Source organism: Choloepus didactylus, chromosome 8 (assembly GCF_015220235.1).
Source record: "Choloepus didactylus isolate mChoDid1 chromosome 8, mChoDid1.pri, whole genome shotgun sequence".
Classification (NCBI taxonomy): domain Eukaryota; kingdom Metazoa; phylum Chordata; class Mammalia; order Pilosa; family Megalonychidae; genus Choloepus; species Choloepus didactylus.
The window spans coordinates 111,270,450-111,289,697 of record NC_051314.1 but is presented as its reverse complement, the minus strand read 5'-3'; the positions used below and the strand labels follow the sequence as shown (position 1 = coordinate 111,289,697).

Genomic DNA, 19,248 nt, shown 5'->3' with positions numbered 1-19,248 from the left:
TGCTAACTTTCATAAAATTTCAAACTAGAATAGTATGCAATCCATTATCAAGTGTAAATTCCGTAAGCATAATCATCCCCTCCCTATTTTACTTATAATCAACACAAGTGGTTCATTCTCACGTATAATGAACAGAATTCACAATTCACATTTGTAATGGAATAGGAATATTTACCTCAGCTTTGCACTCTGATGGAATTACTAAAGGGTGAAAATAGGCCCAAATGAATAAGTAATTGAAGTAGAATATGACTTTTTGATATTAGTAGCAAAGAGGCAAGGATAGGTTTGGAGATAGCCAGAAGTAATGAAGTAACGCCAAACTTCTTTGCCTCCAACAAGCAGCATTAGCAATAATACCAGAGAAAAGGATGAGGTGACTGTGATGGCTAGCTTTTCCCTTTGGGTCTGAATTTGCTACATTAAAAGAGGATGACTGGGGATGAAAATCACTGTAGATTTAATCTGGATCCCTAATATTTGAAGAACCCTGAGGCATAGCCATGAGGGAGAAACATTTTAAAAATTATGAAATATTATATGGAAAGTTCAGAGGGTCCCTGCCTTCTCTTCTTACTTCCCCTTTCTTTCATGTTCTCTGCTTTTCTTTCATGTTCTCTGCACTCCTGTCACAATAAATACTTTCAATTTCCTTAATAAATGCAGTATCAACCCTTTTATTCCAGCACTTAATCCACATATTAGGGTTACTTTGTGTATATGTTTTATCTCTCCAAGGAACTAAGTTTCTTGAGAAAAGGTTCTTGTCATATTGATGTCTTCATTGCCACATGGCTCAACACAATTATTTGCAGCATAATAAGCACTTAATAAGCGATTGTTGCAAAGACATGAAACTTACTGTACTATCTATAGCAGAACTTCAAAGTTAAACTGGAAATTTCAAAATGACTGGTTATCATATTTAACTATTCAATATCTCAGAAATGACAAATCCCATATTAAAAGAAGAATTTAATATTCATGGTCATATTTTATTTCTCTGGCTAGATACTCAAATGCATGTTACTTGATCTGATCTGAAGTTTTCCAGTCTCTGAAAATTATAGCACTCCTATCACACACTCAAGATTATCTTCTTTTATAGTCATCTTTCTGATTTCTCTTCAACCTTTTGTACTTTCACAAATTTTATTAAAATTATTTTAAGGATTTTAAAATATTTTACCTTTTTTCTATTTGTGGGATATAATGATATTAAATCACTTACCCTTTGGGGGCTAAGTTTTGTGCCAGTATCATGTTCAGAAAAGGAACATGAAATAAAAAATTTGGTACAGTATGTGGACTCAGAACTCAACACATCAATCTATATGTCCAGAGCTATGTAAGGCCTGGACAAACAATTACAGAAACAATTATAATAGATCTCCAAATGAAACATGCTATCAGTGTAGGTTTCATCATGTTAAAAAATAAGGTATGGAATTGGGAAATAAGAAACATTACAGTAGGTATAGATCAGTCAATAAAACATAAAGACTTTTTAAAATTAATGGAAATTGTTTTTACTTACTTAGAGGCCACTCGGAAGTACTTCTGGATAAAATAAAAGGCGACCCCAAGGGGCACAAGGGCGATCAGGAACACAGGGGTAGCATAAGAAATCATCCCAATGGCAGACAGGCAGAGCAGTGTTGAGCGAGTTAGAGATTCCAAAGTGGGAGGGATATGCTATTCAAAAGGAAGTTTGAAGGTAAAACATGTTCTAGCTCAAATGAAACAGCAATTACAATGCAACAGAAATACTCATTTTATATTAATGTTAAGTTATATCATTAGTTATAACAGAAGTATGTAAACATGCACATTATTCATCCTGGGTATTTTATATAAATGATACTATACTATAAATCTTATTCATCCATGTGTTTGCTTTATTTTACTGAACAAGATAGACTGTAAATCTTCCCATGTCAGTACATATAAATCTCCATCTTTTTGTAACGGTTGCATAGTATTCATTGTATTCAACTATTGTATAGTTTACTCCTCTACTGAAAGACATTTAAATTAATTTTCTGTAATTGTTCACATCTATTGCCTGTTTTTGAATGGATTTTTACCTTTTTCCTTATTGATTTTTAGATGTTCTTTATATTTTGTGTCTGTCTATCCTCCTTCTTTAATGCTTGTTGCAAGTTTTTCTCCCAGCTTATCTATTCTTACTTAATTTTATCTTTGGTGCTTTTAGCTCTATTGAAGTTTAAAACGTTATATAGTCATTCCTGTTAGTCTTTTCTTTGTTGTTTCTGAGTTTTGTATCTTAAAATGACCTTTCCCACCTTAAGAGTCTAAAACTACTCTCCTACATTTTATCTTATTGTTTTGTTTTTATATGACTATCTTTATTCCACACGAATCTGTTTTGTATTTTATGGATAGCTAGTTGTCTCAATATCCTTTATTGAAAAACTAATTCTTTTCTTACTGATTCAAGTGGCCACATTTATCCTATGTTAAATTTTTATTTATGCTGATGTGTTTGAATTCTCCATTCTATTCTTCTGATCTACTTGTTTGTGATAACCAGAATGTTTTAATTTTACAGTGTTTTAGATATCTGATGGGGCAATTCCCTTTATTTATACAAGATTTTTATGACTTTTAGGATCACTGGATAAATTTTTTCATAATAGGTTTATTTCTACTTTCATGGTTTTTTTGTTATTATGAATGGAGTTTTGTTTTTTTTTTTTACTACATTTTAATTAGCATAGCAGAAGTAACTGACTTTCATATGATATGTCTTATCAGATTCTCTGTTGAATTTAATAATTGGTTGTTTTACTAATTGTTTTTGGATTCTCTGGGTCACATCACCTTTATCATATACATTCTTTATGAATGTTTTAGGTGCAGTGTGACCTGGCACCAATTCTGTGAAAACAGCATCAAAATTTCTCAGCAAATGTTTTACTCAGCTGGATACATCAAGCAATCTTCTAAATTTGAGGGTAATTTAGGTCCTAAGACCACTCTGGAGTGCCAAAAAAGAGGCAAGGGGTGGATTTGACAAATTCTTTTCTCAATTACTCTAAGGGTTCTGCTCTTGGATTGATTCTATTTTGGAGTTTTTAATTTCAGGATAACTGAAATTTAATTCTGAGGTCTTTAATGTCAGGACAAACTGCTAGAGGCCTAAAGGTCTTAGACTAAAATAGGAATCCTTGGAATATACCCCCAAATATCACACCATCTAACGTGTCTCTTGAGTCAAAAGCCAACCTAATAAAAGTAAAGGATATCCAGGATAGCTTGCCAGCCCACCTGGTCCTGATCCTGGCAGATTCACTCCTGGTAGACAGCCAGCATCAATGATAAACTACAAATGGAAATACTACTTTGATTAAAGTCGTTCTTTTTTAAAATTAAAATTTTTAATGTTAGTTCATTCTTTGCTATTTTTCTTTATTTTATGCTGATTCTCTAAGTATCCTCTTCTACATATATGAATTAGTTTGAATTAAGGTTTTCCCTTAGGATTTTATTCTATAAGTCATTTGGGTGTATAGTGTTCATACATGAATACAAATAGGCTTTCATTTAAATTTTAACAGCAGCTCAGATACTCACCTGATCAATAATATTTGTATCAGCTGAAAAGCGATTGAGAATCAGTCCCAAGGGTGTTGTATCAAAGAATCTAAACAATAAACATATGGAAGTTTATGATAATATTGAACTATCTAAGCAGTTAATACACATCTTAGTCATAAAAGTGAGAAAGTCTCTGTTCATTTGCTCAAATACCGCAGCAATTCTTTCAAATTTCATTTAAACTTAAAAATGTACAATTTTTATGGTTTTGTGTGTGGAAGGGAGAAAGAACTGCTTTTACCTTATTGGTCCAAGAATTATCTTATTAAGGAGATTGTGGTGAAGATTTTTGGCAGCTGTGAGACCCATCCATTCCACAGTTAGAGATGTCACAAGGCAAAGGAAAATACCTGCTCCGCAAAGTATGCTGAATCCAGCCACGTAGTAGGTCTAAAAAGCAATCGATGGGAAAAGCACATATGATATTATCAATTGAGCTTTTTCTTAGTAGAAAAACAAAACTGAAAGTCAGACAAGATCATTGGCTTCATTATCTTTGTATCCATTTAGACAGCTACAAGAAGGCAGTTCCTGGAGACCCATGGGGAGATGCCTAACATATAGGCCATAGTCCCACAGGTCAAGCCCCTATTTGTTTCCTTCACTCTCTTTCAAGGTTTGCCAAAGAGCAGTCGAAGCGTTTTGAAGAGAGTTTTGAGGAGCAGTGAAGAGTCTGTTCAGTGTGGGGCATATTCTTGGCTTTCTACACCTTAAAGCTCATTCTTCCCACCCTTACTCTCAAAGTGAATGGCTAACACTGGGATAGGCAGTGATAATCAAATACTATTAAAACAACAGCAAAAAACCTATGTGTTTATATATGTGTGTATTTAACTTACTGAGTCATCACAAAAGTACTAAGACATTGTCTTATTAATCTTATTTTACAGATGAAGAAATTGAGGCAAAGATAAGTTAACTAATTTGCCTTAAGCTCGTAGGTGGAAGATCCATGATCTTGATCTTATCTAGATCAAGTGACCCTCTGAATCCCTTACATTATGCAGACCATTGCAGAAATTTTACAACATCTAAAAAAAAAAAAACTAGTATAAAAATGATGGGAGGCACAGTTGCAAGTCTAACACCCACAGATAGGCACTATAACATTTTTTGTTGTGCTTCTTTCAGATATGTAAATATCTCTAGCTTTCACAATATAATCCTTCTCTTCTACTATATACTATCACCTCCCATAAAGTTTTCCTCTTTATAAAGAAAGAAGCTATGACAGTCAACAACCTGAGGTACTGTCTCATCAAAGGAGAGCATTTAGAATCCAAGGAATCTCAAAGTGACTGCAGTACTAAGCTTGCCATCCATCTGGGATATTAGTACCTACCTAGGTAAGGATATATCACTGTTCATCTCAACATTTGCTTGATGACATACAAAAGAAACCGACATACCTCATCAGCTTTTCCAGTGTTGTTTATATTGTCTTCTGATGTCCATGTGGCCAACCAGTAGTCTATAGCTACAATGACTGAATGCTTCAGAAGCTTAGAAAAAATCATCAGGAAGAGCAAAATGAATCCTCCAGAAGTGAGGTACCGCCAACAGGTCTTCCATGGCATTTTAGTCCTGAGCCTCATTACGGTAGACATGTTGTCATCCTCCTCTTCCTCTTCTTCTTCCTCTACATACCAAAAACTTGTTTAAGCTTCATACTGGCAACAGGTAGAAGGAATTTGTATTTTCTCACAAAAAAAGCATATAAAAACCCCTCTCAAATTTATAGAAATACAGTATTAGTCACAGGAATGTTAAATGGTGTTAGTAGGGCAAAATCTCTTTTTTTAATGGAAAATGAGGTGAAAAATGAATGATGAGTGAATGAATGAATGAACTAATGAATGGTCAATCAAATAAAATCTGTTTGGATGAGATCCTTTGTTGATTTATTTGTGCATCAAATTGGAAGTAAAATGCAAAACTATAAAACTTCTAGAAGATAATAGAAGATCTAGGTGACCCATTTATTGTTTTATTTCTGAAGGATTCACATTTTATTCATAACCTGATTTGGTCATTAGGCTAGAATTTTCCAAGTTGTCTCAACAAGAGTCTAGATCAATTCACAAATTACTGCCTTTTCCTTTCAGCTATCTCACACAGCACAAATACACTAAGACACGCTATGTGAAGCCCCCTAAAATGCCTTTGGATTGATTACATGCACATTTCATTGATTCCTAGTCTTTTAATTTCATTTAGTTGTTTTTTTTTTTTTCTTTAACTCTGCAAAATGCCTTGATATTTCTCACTAAGACACTAAGACATCAATTGCCATGATAAACCCCCACATCCTATTTGTCCCATTTCAATGTTTCAGATACAAGAAAAAGAGCTACCTTCATCTTCATCCTCCATTTGGGCTTTGGCCTCTCTTGAATACATAGCTCTTCGGAGAGTTTTCCTCTCTAAAGTTGTCTGGTCAGCTTCCATATCCTATAGTAAACATTATGCTGAGATTCAAGGAGCTCATAGCCACAGGAAGTTTTTGATTTACCAAAGACCCACATTTACAAATGGTTAGTTACCCTTAGCTCCTCACTCCAGAGCCCCACAAATCCGACCACAGGATCAGTTTTGGGTTTTAAGAAGTGCTTCAGAGATCAGAGGTGCAGGGCAGTAAGAAGCTGAAAAGCAGAAATGCGATGGAACTGACCCCCAGGGCAGGGGGAATTCCTGTATCCCTAAAGCATAGCTCCACCACTGCTAATTATTTTAGTTTTACCTCACTTTCAGATACTCCTAAACTTTTTTAAACTAGAGATTCATTCACGTTAATAAATATCTTTCTTCAAAAATGCACACAGTAGTGGTTTAGTTAAGGTGCTATCGTCATCCATTATTATGAATTATTGCATCAGAATGAGTTTCCTTCACTAAGGAAGCTGCACAAAATAAAGGGACTTCAACTGGAATTGAAAGAAGGTATGTAATTTTGAAGGAAAGGGGCAATAAGCATCCCTAGATGGCTATCATCTTGGAAGAAAATTCTAGAAGGGGGAAACATGCAGAAAGAGAAGGGAAAGGGGTCAAACATGAACTTTAAAAACATTTTGCCCATAATCAAAACCAGAGAGGAGCATTTAGTTTTCTCCACTCCCCTGCTTCCAACAACCTACCCCCTTGGCCTCAAAACTGTACTAGTATGAGTTCAGTTAAACATTGTGGGTTAAATCAGGTTCTGAGGACTAGTCTGGAAAACTAACCATGACTCCATGTCTGTGGGGAAATGCATTCTGTGTTCCAAACAACTGAGCCACAATCTTTTGGAATCTATGGTAAACTGGGGGCTTTCTGTATATGCTGATACAAAATCAAAAAAAAAAAAAAAAAATTAAAAACCACAGAGTTTGTTGCATCAATAAGCCTTTGGTAATCAGTCCCTAGGTAGTGATCTTGGGTTTCCTGGCCTCATAAAACATGTCTGATTTAGGAAACTTGCTATTCTAGAAGGTTGATTGCTTCCAGATCATTGGTCAAAAGAGAAAATGTGGAAGTGTCACTTGAATATCACTTTTACAGAGGCAATTTCACTTCAGCTTTTAATTTTGCCTAAGTTAATATGAAAACCAACATCTGTACATGAGGCTAAATAAAACACAAAATTAAAGAGGATCTTTGTTCCTTATATATAGCTTAATGGACTGAAATAAACCTGTATTTTGCAAGATAGAACATTTTAGTTCTGGTTCAACTCCCAATGCTGTGTGAGCAAAAGATTTAACATCTCTGAGATTTTTTTTTAAATCATTAAAGTCATTTTTCTTACTAGTAAATGCTCCTATTAAGCTCATTATAGGCTAAATATTTAAAATTGTGTTGATATTTGGATTCAGTAAATACAAATTTTGTTTCATTTAGCCAACAAATATTTACTGAATGTCTATTCTAGGCCAGGGTAAGGTGAAGGGCAGGGCATGGGGGAAGAGTGTTAAACCATCCTACTATACTTTGCTTAATAATATTTAGAAGATAATGGTTAATGCCAGCCAAGCTATAATTTTTAAAAATCATATTTAAATCAGCTAAAAATGTTATCTGTTTCTCCTTGTAGCTTCCACTGCTATCCTTTTAACATATCCTATCCCATTTACCCCTTAACCCTTTAACTGGCAATCCTCTCTATAGCCCTGTGAAAGGTTATTTTGCATGTCCCTTGGTTTCTTCTTCCTTCTCTACTGGCTTGATCTGTTCTGGTTCTAAGCCAAGCTTTCTCAAACTCAGCACTATTAACATTTGGGGCCTGATGATCCCTCCTTCTGGGGGGCTGCCCTGTGCACTATAGAACGTTTAGGAGCATCCCTGTCCTCTACTCACTACGTCAGTAGCACATGCCTGTCCCCAGCTGTGATAACCACAGATGTCTGCAGACATTGCCAGACGTCCTTTGGAAGGCAAAATTGCCCTTGGTTGAAAAACACTGCTTAGGTAAACTCCCTGTGTGGCCGCATTGAACAGAAAGACTTAAACAAAACAAAACACCTCCCTAAGGTGCCCTAGAGGTCTTGCTCCACACAGTGTGACTCTCTGGATTCGGATGGATTCGGATGGATTCTGCTCTCATTATGAGCAGAAACCTACCTCCCCACCCGCCTCAGGTGAGGATTCTGGGCAGGTGCTTGGTTCATCCTGGCTTCCATTGACCACTGTTCCACCTCACAACTGGATTCACCCGATCCCCACCCTAACTTGCTCCATATTCCCCATGCTGATTTATAACCCTGTAATATGTCTTTAATTATAGAACTATGCTATCACAAGTGATCACTTCATTTCTAAATACAGCTTAATGGACTTTCTTCCTGGCTTGCCTAACAGGATTACTATAAAATAGAGCCAACAGCCTTTTTTTTTACCCCCAGATCTTCTTTCCAAAGTAAACCATAAATTGTCCCTCTCCTTAAGTTTACGTCATAATCTTTTGTCCCTGGCATCTAAATCACTGGAAAAAAAAAAGTCATTTGGAAACATCCCCAGTAAGTTTATAATCAAGCTTCCCACAGTATAATTCCTAAGTGGGCACATGCTGATTGTACCTTGTAATCTTTTTTTACGAATATCCTCATTCCAATGGTTCTGTGGTTTGTCCTATTCTACTCACAGATTTTTACATATATCTTTTCTTTTTCATGTGGCTTGCTTTTGAGATCTTAGGAAATTCACAGAAGACAGAGCAATCCCAGAATTTGACGTTTTTTCTTCCTCTCTATTGAAGCATAGATTTTTTTTCCTTTCTAAAATAATACATTTTAATTTTTCAGTATTTTTCAAAAATTTGTTGATACAAGGTGTTTTTGTTTTTGTTCTTTAATAATGTCCACTCTTGGCCAGAGATACCAAAATTTGGATAATTCCTAGTCCCAACCCAAGAGAAAACATTTAGAAAATTTGTGAATTCAATTTAAATTTCACCTCTCTACCACAAGTTGTTCTTCTTTTGTTGCATTCAATCTGGTTTCCAACTCTGATATCACTTCATTCAGTGTTATACTACATCACAGATAGCATCAAACTGTAAATACTTTCAATTTGGACCTGGGTTTAAGTCACACTGATACCACTTATTATATGTACTGTACAACTTTAGGCAATTTACTTAACCTCTTTGTGTCTCAGTTTTCATATCTGTAAAAGTAACATAATATTCTTTGCTTCTTTCTCAGGGGTTTTGTGAGAATCGAATGAGATCATGTTAAAAAGGGGTTTGTAGCTTTAAAAAAAACTGAACAAATGTAAAATTTTATTATTATTTCCTTATCATCAGCCTTCTCCCTCCCTGCCCCTCCATTCCATTCTATACGACTTCACCCATAGCTCACAGCACTTCCTTCTTTCAAAATTATCTAGGCTTTTATCCTCTTTGAACCTTTGTTTGTAGATGATGAGTGAAAGTATTCTCGTTATTACGGATGAGAAAATGAGATACAGAAGTTAAACACCTTACTTCAGCAAGTGGTTTGTCTAAGTTCTAAAAGCATATATGGGGGGCAAGATGGCGGACTGGTGAGCTGTATGTTTTAGTTACTCCTCCAGGAAAGTAGGTAGAAAGCCAGGAACTGCGTGGACTGGACACCACACAGCAATCTGACTTTGGGCATACTTCATACAACACTCATGAAAACGTGGAACTGCTGAGATCAGCGAAATCTGTAAGTTTTTGTGGCCAGGGGACCCGCACCCCTCGCTGCCAGGCTCAGTCCCGTGGGAGGAGGGGCTGTCAGCTCCGGGAAGGAGAAGGGAGAACTGCAGTGGCAGCCCTTATCGGAAACTCATTCTACTGATCCAAACTCCAACCATAGATAGACTGAGACCAGACACCAGAGAATCTGAGAGCAGCCAGCCCAGCAGAGAGGAGACAGGCATAGAAAAAAACAACACGAAAAACTCCAAAATAAAAGCGGAGGATTTTTGGAGTTCTGGTGAACATAGAAAGGGGAAGGGCAGAGCTCAGGCCCTGAGGCTCATATGCAAATCCCGAAGAAAAGCTGATCTCTCTGCCCTGTGGACCTTTCCTTAATGGCCCTGGTTGCTTTGTCTCTTAGCATTTCAACAGCCCATTAGATCTCTGAGGAGGGCCCTTTTTTTTTTTAATCCTTTTTTCTTTTTCTAAAACAATTACTCTAAGAAGCCCAATACAGAAAGCTTCAAAGACTTGCAATTTTGGCAGGTCAAGACAAGAGCAGAACTAAGAGAGCTCTGAGACAAAAGGCAATAATCCAGTGGCTGAGAAAATTCACTAAACACCACAACTTCCCAAGAAAAGGGGGGTGTCCGCTCACAGCCATCATCCTGGTGGACAGGAAACACTCCTGCCCATCGCCAGCCCCATAGCCCAGAGCTGCCCCAGACAACCCAGTGTGACAGAAGTGCTTCAAATAACAGGCACACACCACAAAACTGGGCGTGGACATTAGCCTTCCCTGCAAACGCAGCTGATTGTCCCAGAGTTGGGAAGGTGGAGCAGTGTAAATTAACAAAGCCCCATTCAGTCATCATTTCAGCAGACTGGGAGCCTCCCTACACAGCCCAGCAGCCCAGAACTGCCCTGGGGGGACGGCACTCACCTGTGACATAGCACAGTCATCCCTTAACAGAGGACCCGGGGTGCACAGCCTGGAAGAGGGGCCCACTTGCAAGTCTCAGGAGCCATACACCAATACCAAGGACTTGTGGGTCAGTGGCAGAGACAAACTGTGGCAGGACTGAACTGAAGGATTAGACTATTGCAGCAGCTTTAAAACTCTAGGATCACCAGGGAGATTTGATTGTTAGAGCCACTCCCCCCTCCCTGACTGCCCAGAAACACGCCCCATATACAGGGCGGGCAACACAAACTACACACGCAAGCTTGGTACACCAATTGGACCCCACAAGACTCACTCCCCCACTCACCAAAAAGGCTAAGCAGGGGAGAACTGGCTTGTGGAGAACAGGTGGCTCGTGGACGCCACCTGCTGGTTAGTTAGAGAAAGTGTACTCCACAAAGCTGTAGATCTGATAAATTAGAGATAAGGACTTCAATTGGTCTACAAATCCTAAAAGAACCCTATCAAGTTTAGCAAATGCCAAAAGGCCAAAAACAACAGAAAATTATAAAGCATATGAAAAAACCAGACGATACGGATAACCCAAGCCCAAGCACCCAAATCAAAAGATCAGAAGAGACACAGCACATAGAGCAGCTAATCAAAGAACTAAAGATGAACAATGAGACCATAGGACAGGATACAAAGGATATCAAGAAGACCCTAGAAGAGCATAAAGAAGACACTGCAAGACTAAATAAAAAAATGGATGATCTTATGGAAATTAAAGAAACTGTTGACCAAATTAAAAAGATTCTGGACACTCATAGTACAAGACTAGAGGAAGTTGAACAATGAATCAGTGACCTGGAAGATGACAGAATGGAAAATGAAAGCATAAAAGAAAGAATGGGGAAAAAAATTGAAAAAATCAAAATGGACCTCAGGGATATGATAGATAATATGAAACATCTGAATATAAGACTCATTGGTGTTCCAGAAGGGGAAGAAAAGGGTAAAGGTCTAGGAAGAGTATTCAAAGAAATTGTTGGGGAAAACTTCCCAAATCTTCTAAACAACATAAATACACAAATCATAAATGCTCAGCGAACTCCAAATAGAATAAATCCAAATAAACCCACTCCAAGACATATTCTGATCACACTGTCAAACACAGAAGAGAAGAAGCAAGTTCTGAAAGCAGCAAGAGAAAAGCAATTCACCACACACAAAGGAAACAGCATAAGACTAAGTAGTGACTACTCAGCAGCCACCATGGAGGCAAGAAGGCAGTGGCATGATATATTTAAAATTCTGAGTGAGAAAAATTTCCAGCCAAGAATACTTTATCCAGCAAAGCTCTCCTTCAAATTTGAGGGAGAGCTTAAATTTTTCACAGACAAACAAATGCTGAGAGAATTTGCTAACAAGAGACCTGCCCTACTGGAGATACTGAAGGGAGCCCTACAGACAGAGAAACAAAGAAAGGACAGAGAGACTTGGAGAAAGGTTCAGTACTAGAGAGATTCGGTATGGGTACAATAAAGGATATTAATAGAGAGAGGGGAAAAATATGACAAACATATACCAAAGGATAAGATGGCTGATTCAAGAAATGCCTTCACGGTTATAACGTTGAATGTAAATGGATTAAACTCCCCAATTAAAAGATATAGATTCGCAGAATGGATCAAAAAAAATGAACCATCAATATGTTGCATACAAGAGACTCATCTTAGACACAGGGACACAAAGAAACTGAAAGTGAAAGGATGGAAAAAAATATTTCATGCAAGCTACAGCCAAAAGAAAGCAGGTGTAGCAATATTAATCTCAGATAAAATAGACTTCAAATGCAGGGATGTTTTGAGAGACAAAGAAGGCCACTACATACTAATAAAAGGGGCAATTCAGCAAGAAGAAATAACAATCGTAAATGTCTATGCACCCAATCAAGGTGCCACAAAATACATGAGAGAAACACTGGCAAAACTAAAGGAAGCAACTGATGTTTCCACAATAATTGTGGGAGACTTCAACACATCACTCTCTCCTATAGATAGATCACCAGACAGAAGACCAATAAGGAAATTGAAAACCTAAACAATCTGATAAATGAATTAGATTTAACAGACATATACAGGACATTACATCCCAAATCACCAGGATACACATACTTTTCTAGTGCTCATGGAATTTTCTCCAGAATAGATCATATGCTGGGACATAAAACAAGCCTCAATAAATTTAAAAAGATTGAAATTATTCAAAGCACATTCTCTGACCACAATGGAATACAATTAGAAGTCAATAACCATCAGAGACTTAGAAAATTCACAAATACCTGGAGGTTAAACAACACACTCCTAAACAATCAGTGGGTTAAAGAAGAAATAGCAAGAGAAATTGCTAAATATATAGAGACGAATGAAAATGAGAACACAACATACCAAAACCTATGGGATGCAGCAAAAGGAGTGCTAAGGGGGAAATTTATAGCACTAAACGCATATATTAAAAAGGAAGAAAGAGCCAAAATCAAAGAAATAATAGATCAACTGAAGAAGCAAGAAAATGAACAGCAAACCAATCCTAAACCAAGTACAAGAAAAGAAATAACAAGGATTAAAGCAGAAATAAATGACATAGAGAACAAAAAAACAATAGAGAGGATAAATATCACCAAAAGTTGGTTCTTTGAGAAGATCAACAAGATTGACAAGCCCCTAGCTAGACTGACAAAATCAAAAAGAGAGAAGACCCATATAAACAAAATAATGAATGAAAAAGGTGACATAACTGCAGATTCTGAAGAAATTAAAAAAATTATAAGAGGATACTATGAACAACTGTATGGCAACAAACTGGATAATGTAGAAGAAATGGACAATTTCCTGGAAACATATGAACAACCTAGACTGACCAGAGAGGAAATAGAAGACCTCAACCAACCTATCACAAGCAAAGAGATCCAATCAGTCATCAAAAATCTTCCCACAAATAAATGCCCAGGGCCAGATGGCTTCACAGGGGAATTCTACCAAACTTTCCAGAAAGAACTGACACCAATCTTACTCAAACTCTTTCAAAACATTGAAGAAAATGGAACACTACCTAACTCATTTTATGAAGCTAACATCAATCTAATACCAAAACCAGGCAAAGATGCTACAAAAAAGGAAAACTACCGGCCAATCTCCCTAATGAATATAGATGCAAAAATCCTCAACAAAATACTTGCAAATCGAATCCAAAGACACATTAAAAAAATCATACACCATGACCAAGTGGGGTTCATTCCAGGCATGCAAGGATGGTTCAACATAAGAAAATCAATCAATGTACTACAACACATTAACAAGTCAAAAGGGAAAAATCAACTGATCATCTCAATAGATGCTGAAAAAGCATTTGACAAAATCCAACATCCCTTTTTGATAAAAACACTTCAAAAGGTAGGAATTGAAGGAAACTTCCTCAACATGATAAAGAGCATATATGAAAAACCCACAGCCAGCATAGTACTCAATGGTGAGAGACTGAAAGCCTTCCCTCTAAGATCAGGAACAAGACAAGGATGCCCGCTATCACCACTGTTATTCAACATTGTGCTGGAAGTGCTAGCCAGGGCAATCCGGCAAGACAAAGAAATAAAAGGCATCCAAATTGGAAAAGAAGAAGTAAAACTGTCATTGTTTGCAGATGATATGATCTTATATCCAGAAAACCCTGAGAAATCAACGATACAGCTACTAGAGCTAATAAACAAATTTAGCAAAGTAGCGGGATACAAGATTAATGCACATAAGTCAGTAATGTTTCTATATGCTAGAAATGAACAAACTGAAGAGACACTCAAGAAAAAGATACCATTTTCAATAGCAACTAAAAAAATCAAGTACCTAGGAATAAACTTAACCAAAGATGTAAAAGACCTATACAAAGAAAACTACATAACTCTACTAAAAGAAATAGAAGGGGACCTTAAAAGATGGAAAAATATTCCATGTTCATGGATAGGGAGACTAAATGTCATTAAGATGTCAATTCTACCCAAACTCATCTACAGACTCAATGCAATCCCAATCAAAATTCCAACAACCTACTTTGCAGACTTGGAAAAGCTACTTATCAAATTTATTTGGAAAGGGAAGATGCCTCGAATTGGTAAAGACACTCTAAAAAAGAAAAACGAAGTGGGAGGACTTACACTCCCTGACTTTGAAGCTTATTATAAAGCCACAGTTGCCAAAACAGCATGGTACTGGCACAAAGATAGACATATAGATCAATGGATTCGAACTGAGAATTCAGAGATAGACCCTCAGATCTATGGCCGACTGATCTTTGATAAGGCCCCCAAAGTCACTGAACTGAGTCATAATGGTCTTTTCAACAAATGGGGCTGGGAGAGTTGAATATCCATATCCAAAAGAATGAAAGAGGACCCCTACCTCACCCCCTACATAAAAATTAACTCAAAATGGACCAAAGATCTCAATATAAAAGAAAGTACCATAAAACTCCTAGAAGATAATGTAGGAAAACATCTTCAAGACCTTGTATTAGGCGGCCACTTCCTAGACTTTACACCCAAAGCACAAGCAACAAAAGAAAAAATAGATAAATGGGAACTCCTCAAGCTTAAAAGTTTCTGCACCTCAAAAGAATTTCTCAAAAAGGTAAAGAGGCAGCCAACTCAATGGGAAAAAATTTTTGGAAACCATGTATCTGACAAAAGACTGGTATCTTGCATATATAAAGAAATCCTACAACTCAATGACAATAGTACAGACAGGCCAATTATAAAATGGGCAAAAGATATGAAAAGACAGTTCTCTGAAGAGGAAATACAAATGGCCAAGAAACACATGAAAAAAGGTTCAGCTTCACTAGCTATTAGAGAGATGCAAATTAAGACCACAATGACATACCATGTCACACCGATTAGAATGGCTGCCATTAAACGAACAGGAAACTACAAATGCTGGAGGGGATGTGGAGAAATTGGAACTCTTATTCATTGTTGGTGGGACTGTATAATGGTTCAGCCACTCTGGAAGTCAGTCTGGCAGTTCCTTAGAAAACTAGATATAGAGTTACCATTCGATCCAGCAATTGCACTTCTCGGTATATACCCGGAAGATCGGAAAGCAGTGACACGAACAGATATCTGCACGCCAATGTTCATAGCAGCATTATTCACAATTGCCAAGAGATGGAAACAACCCAAATGTCCTTCAACAGATGAGTGGATAAATAAAATGTGGTATATACACACGATGGAATACTACGCGGCAGTAAGAAGGAACGATCTCGTGAAACATATGACAACATGGATGAACCTTGAAGACGTAATGCTGAGCGAAATAAGCCAGGCACAAAAAGAGAAATATTATATGCTACCACTAATGTGAACTTTGAAAAATGTAAAACAAATGGTTTATAATGTAGAATATAGGGGAACTAGCAATAGAGAGCAATTAAGGAAGGGGGAACAATAATCCAAGAAGAACAGATAAGCTATTTAACGTTCTGGGGATGCCCAGGAATGACTATGGTCTGTTAATTTCTGATGGATATAGTAGGAACAAGTTCACAGAAATGTTGCTATATTATGTAACTTTCTTGGGGTAAAGTAGGAACATGTTGGAAGTTAAGCAGTTATCTTAGGTTAGTTGTCTTTTTCTTACTCCCTTGTTATGGTCTCTTTGAAATGTTCTTTTATTGTATGTTTGTTTTCTTTTTAACTTTTTTTTCATACAGTTGATTTAAAAAAGAAGGGAAAGTTAAAAAAAAAAAAAAAAAAAGAAAGAAAAACAAGGAAAAAAAAAGATGTAGTGCCCCCTTGAGGAGCCTGTGGAGAATGCAGGGGTATTCGCCTACCCCACCTCCATGGTTGCTAACATGACCACAGACATAGGGGACTGGTGGTTTGATGGGTTGAGCCCTCTACCATAAGTTTTACCCTTGGGAAGACGGTTGCTGCAAAGGAGAGGCTAGGCCTCCCTATGGTTGTGCCTAAGAGCCTCCTCCCGAATGCCTCTTTGTTGCTCAGATGTGGCCCTCTCTCTCTGGCTAAGCCAACTTGAAAGGTGAAATCACTGCCCTCCCCCCTACGTGGGATCAGACACCCAGGGGAGTGAATCTCCCTGGCAACGTGGAATATGACTCCCAGGGAGGAATGTAGACCCGGCATCGTGGGACGGAGAACATCTTCTTGACCAAAAGGGGGATGTGAAAAGAAATGAAATAAGCTTCAGTGGCAGAGAGATTCCAAAAGGAGCCGAGAGGTCACTCTGGTGGGCATTCTTATGCACACTTTAGACAACCCTTTTTAGGTTCCAAAGAATTGGGGTAGCTGGTGGTGGATACCTGAAACTATCAAACTACAACCCAGAACCCATGAATCTCGAAGACAGTTGTATAAAAATGTAGCTTATGAGGGGTGACAATGGGATTGGGAAAGCCATAAGGACCACACTCCACTTTGTCTAGTTTATGGATGGATGAGTAGAAAAATAGGGGAAGGAAACAAACAGACAAAGGTACCCAGTGTTCTTTTTTACTTCAATTGCTCTTTTTCACTCTAATTATTATTCTTGTTATTTTTGTCTGTGTGCTAATGAAGGTGTCAGGGATTGATTTAGGTGATGAATGTACAACTATGTAATGGTACTGTGAAGAATCGAAAGTACAATTTGTTTTGTATGACTGTGTGGTATGTGAATATATCTCAATAAAATGAAGATAAAAAAATTAAAAAAAATTTTTTTTTAAAAAAAGATAAAAAAAAAAAGCATATATGACTGCAGTATTGTTCAAATTCAAATAAAAATTCTCAGAAAACCTAACAGTATTTCATCCAGAGGATATCATTAGAATTTTATAGTTTCAAAGTAGCCCGTCTATTAACAATGTACTCAGATACAATTATTCTGGTTTTCAGGCGAGGACCATTATATTTTCAAACATTAAGTGATAATACTTTTTTAAATGCATTTTTATCAATTATACAGTACATTTCTGACTATTCTGAACTGGACCTTGGACTCTTCTGAACTATGAGCAATTACCTTTTCTAATTCTTGATCTTGCCGATTCATAAGTGTCTTCCAGTGTTCATAAAGTTCAACATCTTTGGTTTGAATGTCCTTCAATGTCCCTTCTCTTAGCACACTTCCATCCTTCATGGCTATGATCTAAGGAAAGCACACAGTCACAGAACTGTAACAAACACTCTTAGTTAGCAAAATTGAATTACCTTTATTTCAGAAAGCATTTATTATTATCCCTATTTATTTATATGACTATAATACAGAAACTGAAGAAAATATATTCTGAACTCTTACCCAGTCAGCATGTGTAAGATACTGTAATTTGTGAGTCACAAGAACAAGTGTCCTTTTGTCATCTTGGAGAAATTTCAAAATCCCTTCCTGCATTAAGTGATCACTCAAGTGGATGTCCAGGGCAGAGAAGGGGTCATCCTGCAATTAGCAGAATGGGGAGAAGATAAAAAAGTTCTGTACATTTTATGTAACTCAATTCCTCTGGAAAGCAGAAATAAAAATTACTAAGGGAAAATTATCCATTAAATGTAATTTATAGAACAGATTTTTTATCACTTTAAATTTTCAGAAAAAGCTGTTAATTGAAAAATGAAGCTTTTATTTGCTCTTTCAACTTAAAAATTTTATAATAAATAACAATATTCAAAGTGGTTTGAATTCTTAAATAGAGTCTTCAAATTCAAACACCTACCATCAATATGACATTGGTCATAGCCATTTCAGTCTGCTTAGTATACTTTTCTAACATATCTGAATTTTTACCAATGTGAGGAAAGAGCAGATAACCCTAGATCATTTACTAAGAGGAGATTTCCCATTAAACAAGCTTGAGTAAGCTAAGTAATTATTCACTGAAATCTTTTCAAATGAGAATGTGGTAAGTATAATTGGTACTTTTTGGCAAAAGTCTATTTTACTTCCTAGGATAAAGTTTATTAGTTATTGATAAGTAATATGATTAGCAATCCAATTTTACATACAAAGAAACTGGACACAAGGTGGTGAATAAACGTACTTTAAATAAGAATGAGAGAAAGTTAAAAGTGTAGCCAAGAACAGAATTCAAGTTTCAAAATTCTCTTTCAAGAGTTTCACTTTAATTAACTGAAAAGTCTCTTATTATATAATCAGTAACATGTATGTGGAAAACGTCAATAAATATTTCTATAGGCACCGTCTATTAAACATTACTCAGCAACCTATAATAGACCAAAAGAAAGCATGAGAAGATAATAAGATGCAGCTGAACTCTAGATAATAAAAACAGGTATAGAAAATTTTAATTGGATAATAATGGGACTTATTTAATGGGAATGATCTGTGGATTAAATAAGGTAATATATGTAAAGTGCTTGGTACAGTGCCAGGTGCATAAGGTACTAGAAAATGTTAGCTCTTTTATTGTTGTTCTTGTTATGTATACGAAACACACACCTAACACTGGACTAACTCCAATTGTTCTTCAATGGCTTTTATGGAAATACATTTAACAACAGAGACATACCTATAGTTAT

At 36.6% G+C, this 19,248-nt stretch overlaps 1 protein-coding gene across 7 annotated transcripts in view; it reads right to left on the bottom strand.

Annotated features, from left to right (window-relative positions):
* The window catches only part of ABCC9 (ATP binding cassette subfamily C member 9), a 164,455-nt gene that overhangs the window by 36,364 nt on the left and 108,843 nt on the right, over window positions 1-19,248 (bottom strand). For all 7 annotated transcript variants that reach the window (XM_037845658.1, XM_037845659.1, XM_037845657.1 and 4 more), the window contains 7 exons: window positions 18,014-18,151; window positions 17,738-17,863; window positions 5,976-6,072; window positions 5,031-5,260; window positions 3,863-4,011; window positions 3,598-3,667; window positions 1,538-1,695 (listed from right to left, as the gene is read on the bottom strand). In XM_037845658.1, the coding sequence (XP_037701586.1) occupies window positions 1,538-1,695; window positions 3,598-3,667; window positions 3,863-4,011; window positions 5,031-5,260; window positions 5,976-6,072; window positions 17,738-17,863; window positions 18,014-18,151 (968 nt within the window). The remainder of the gene's footprint in view (window positions 1-1,537; window positions 1,696-3,597; window positions 3,668-3,862; window positions 4,012-5,030; window positions 5,261-5,975; window positions 6,073-17,737; window positions 17,864-18,013; window positions 18,152-19,248) is intronic.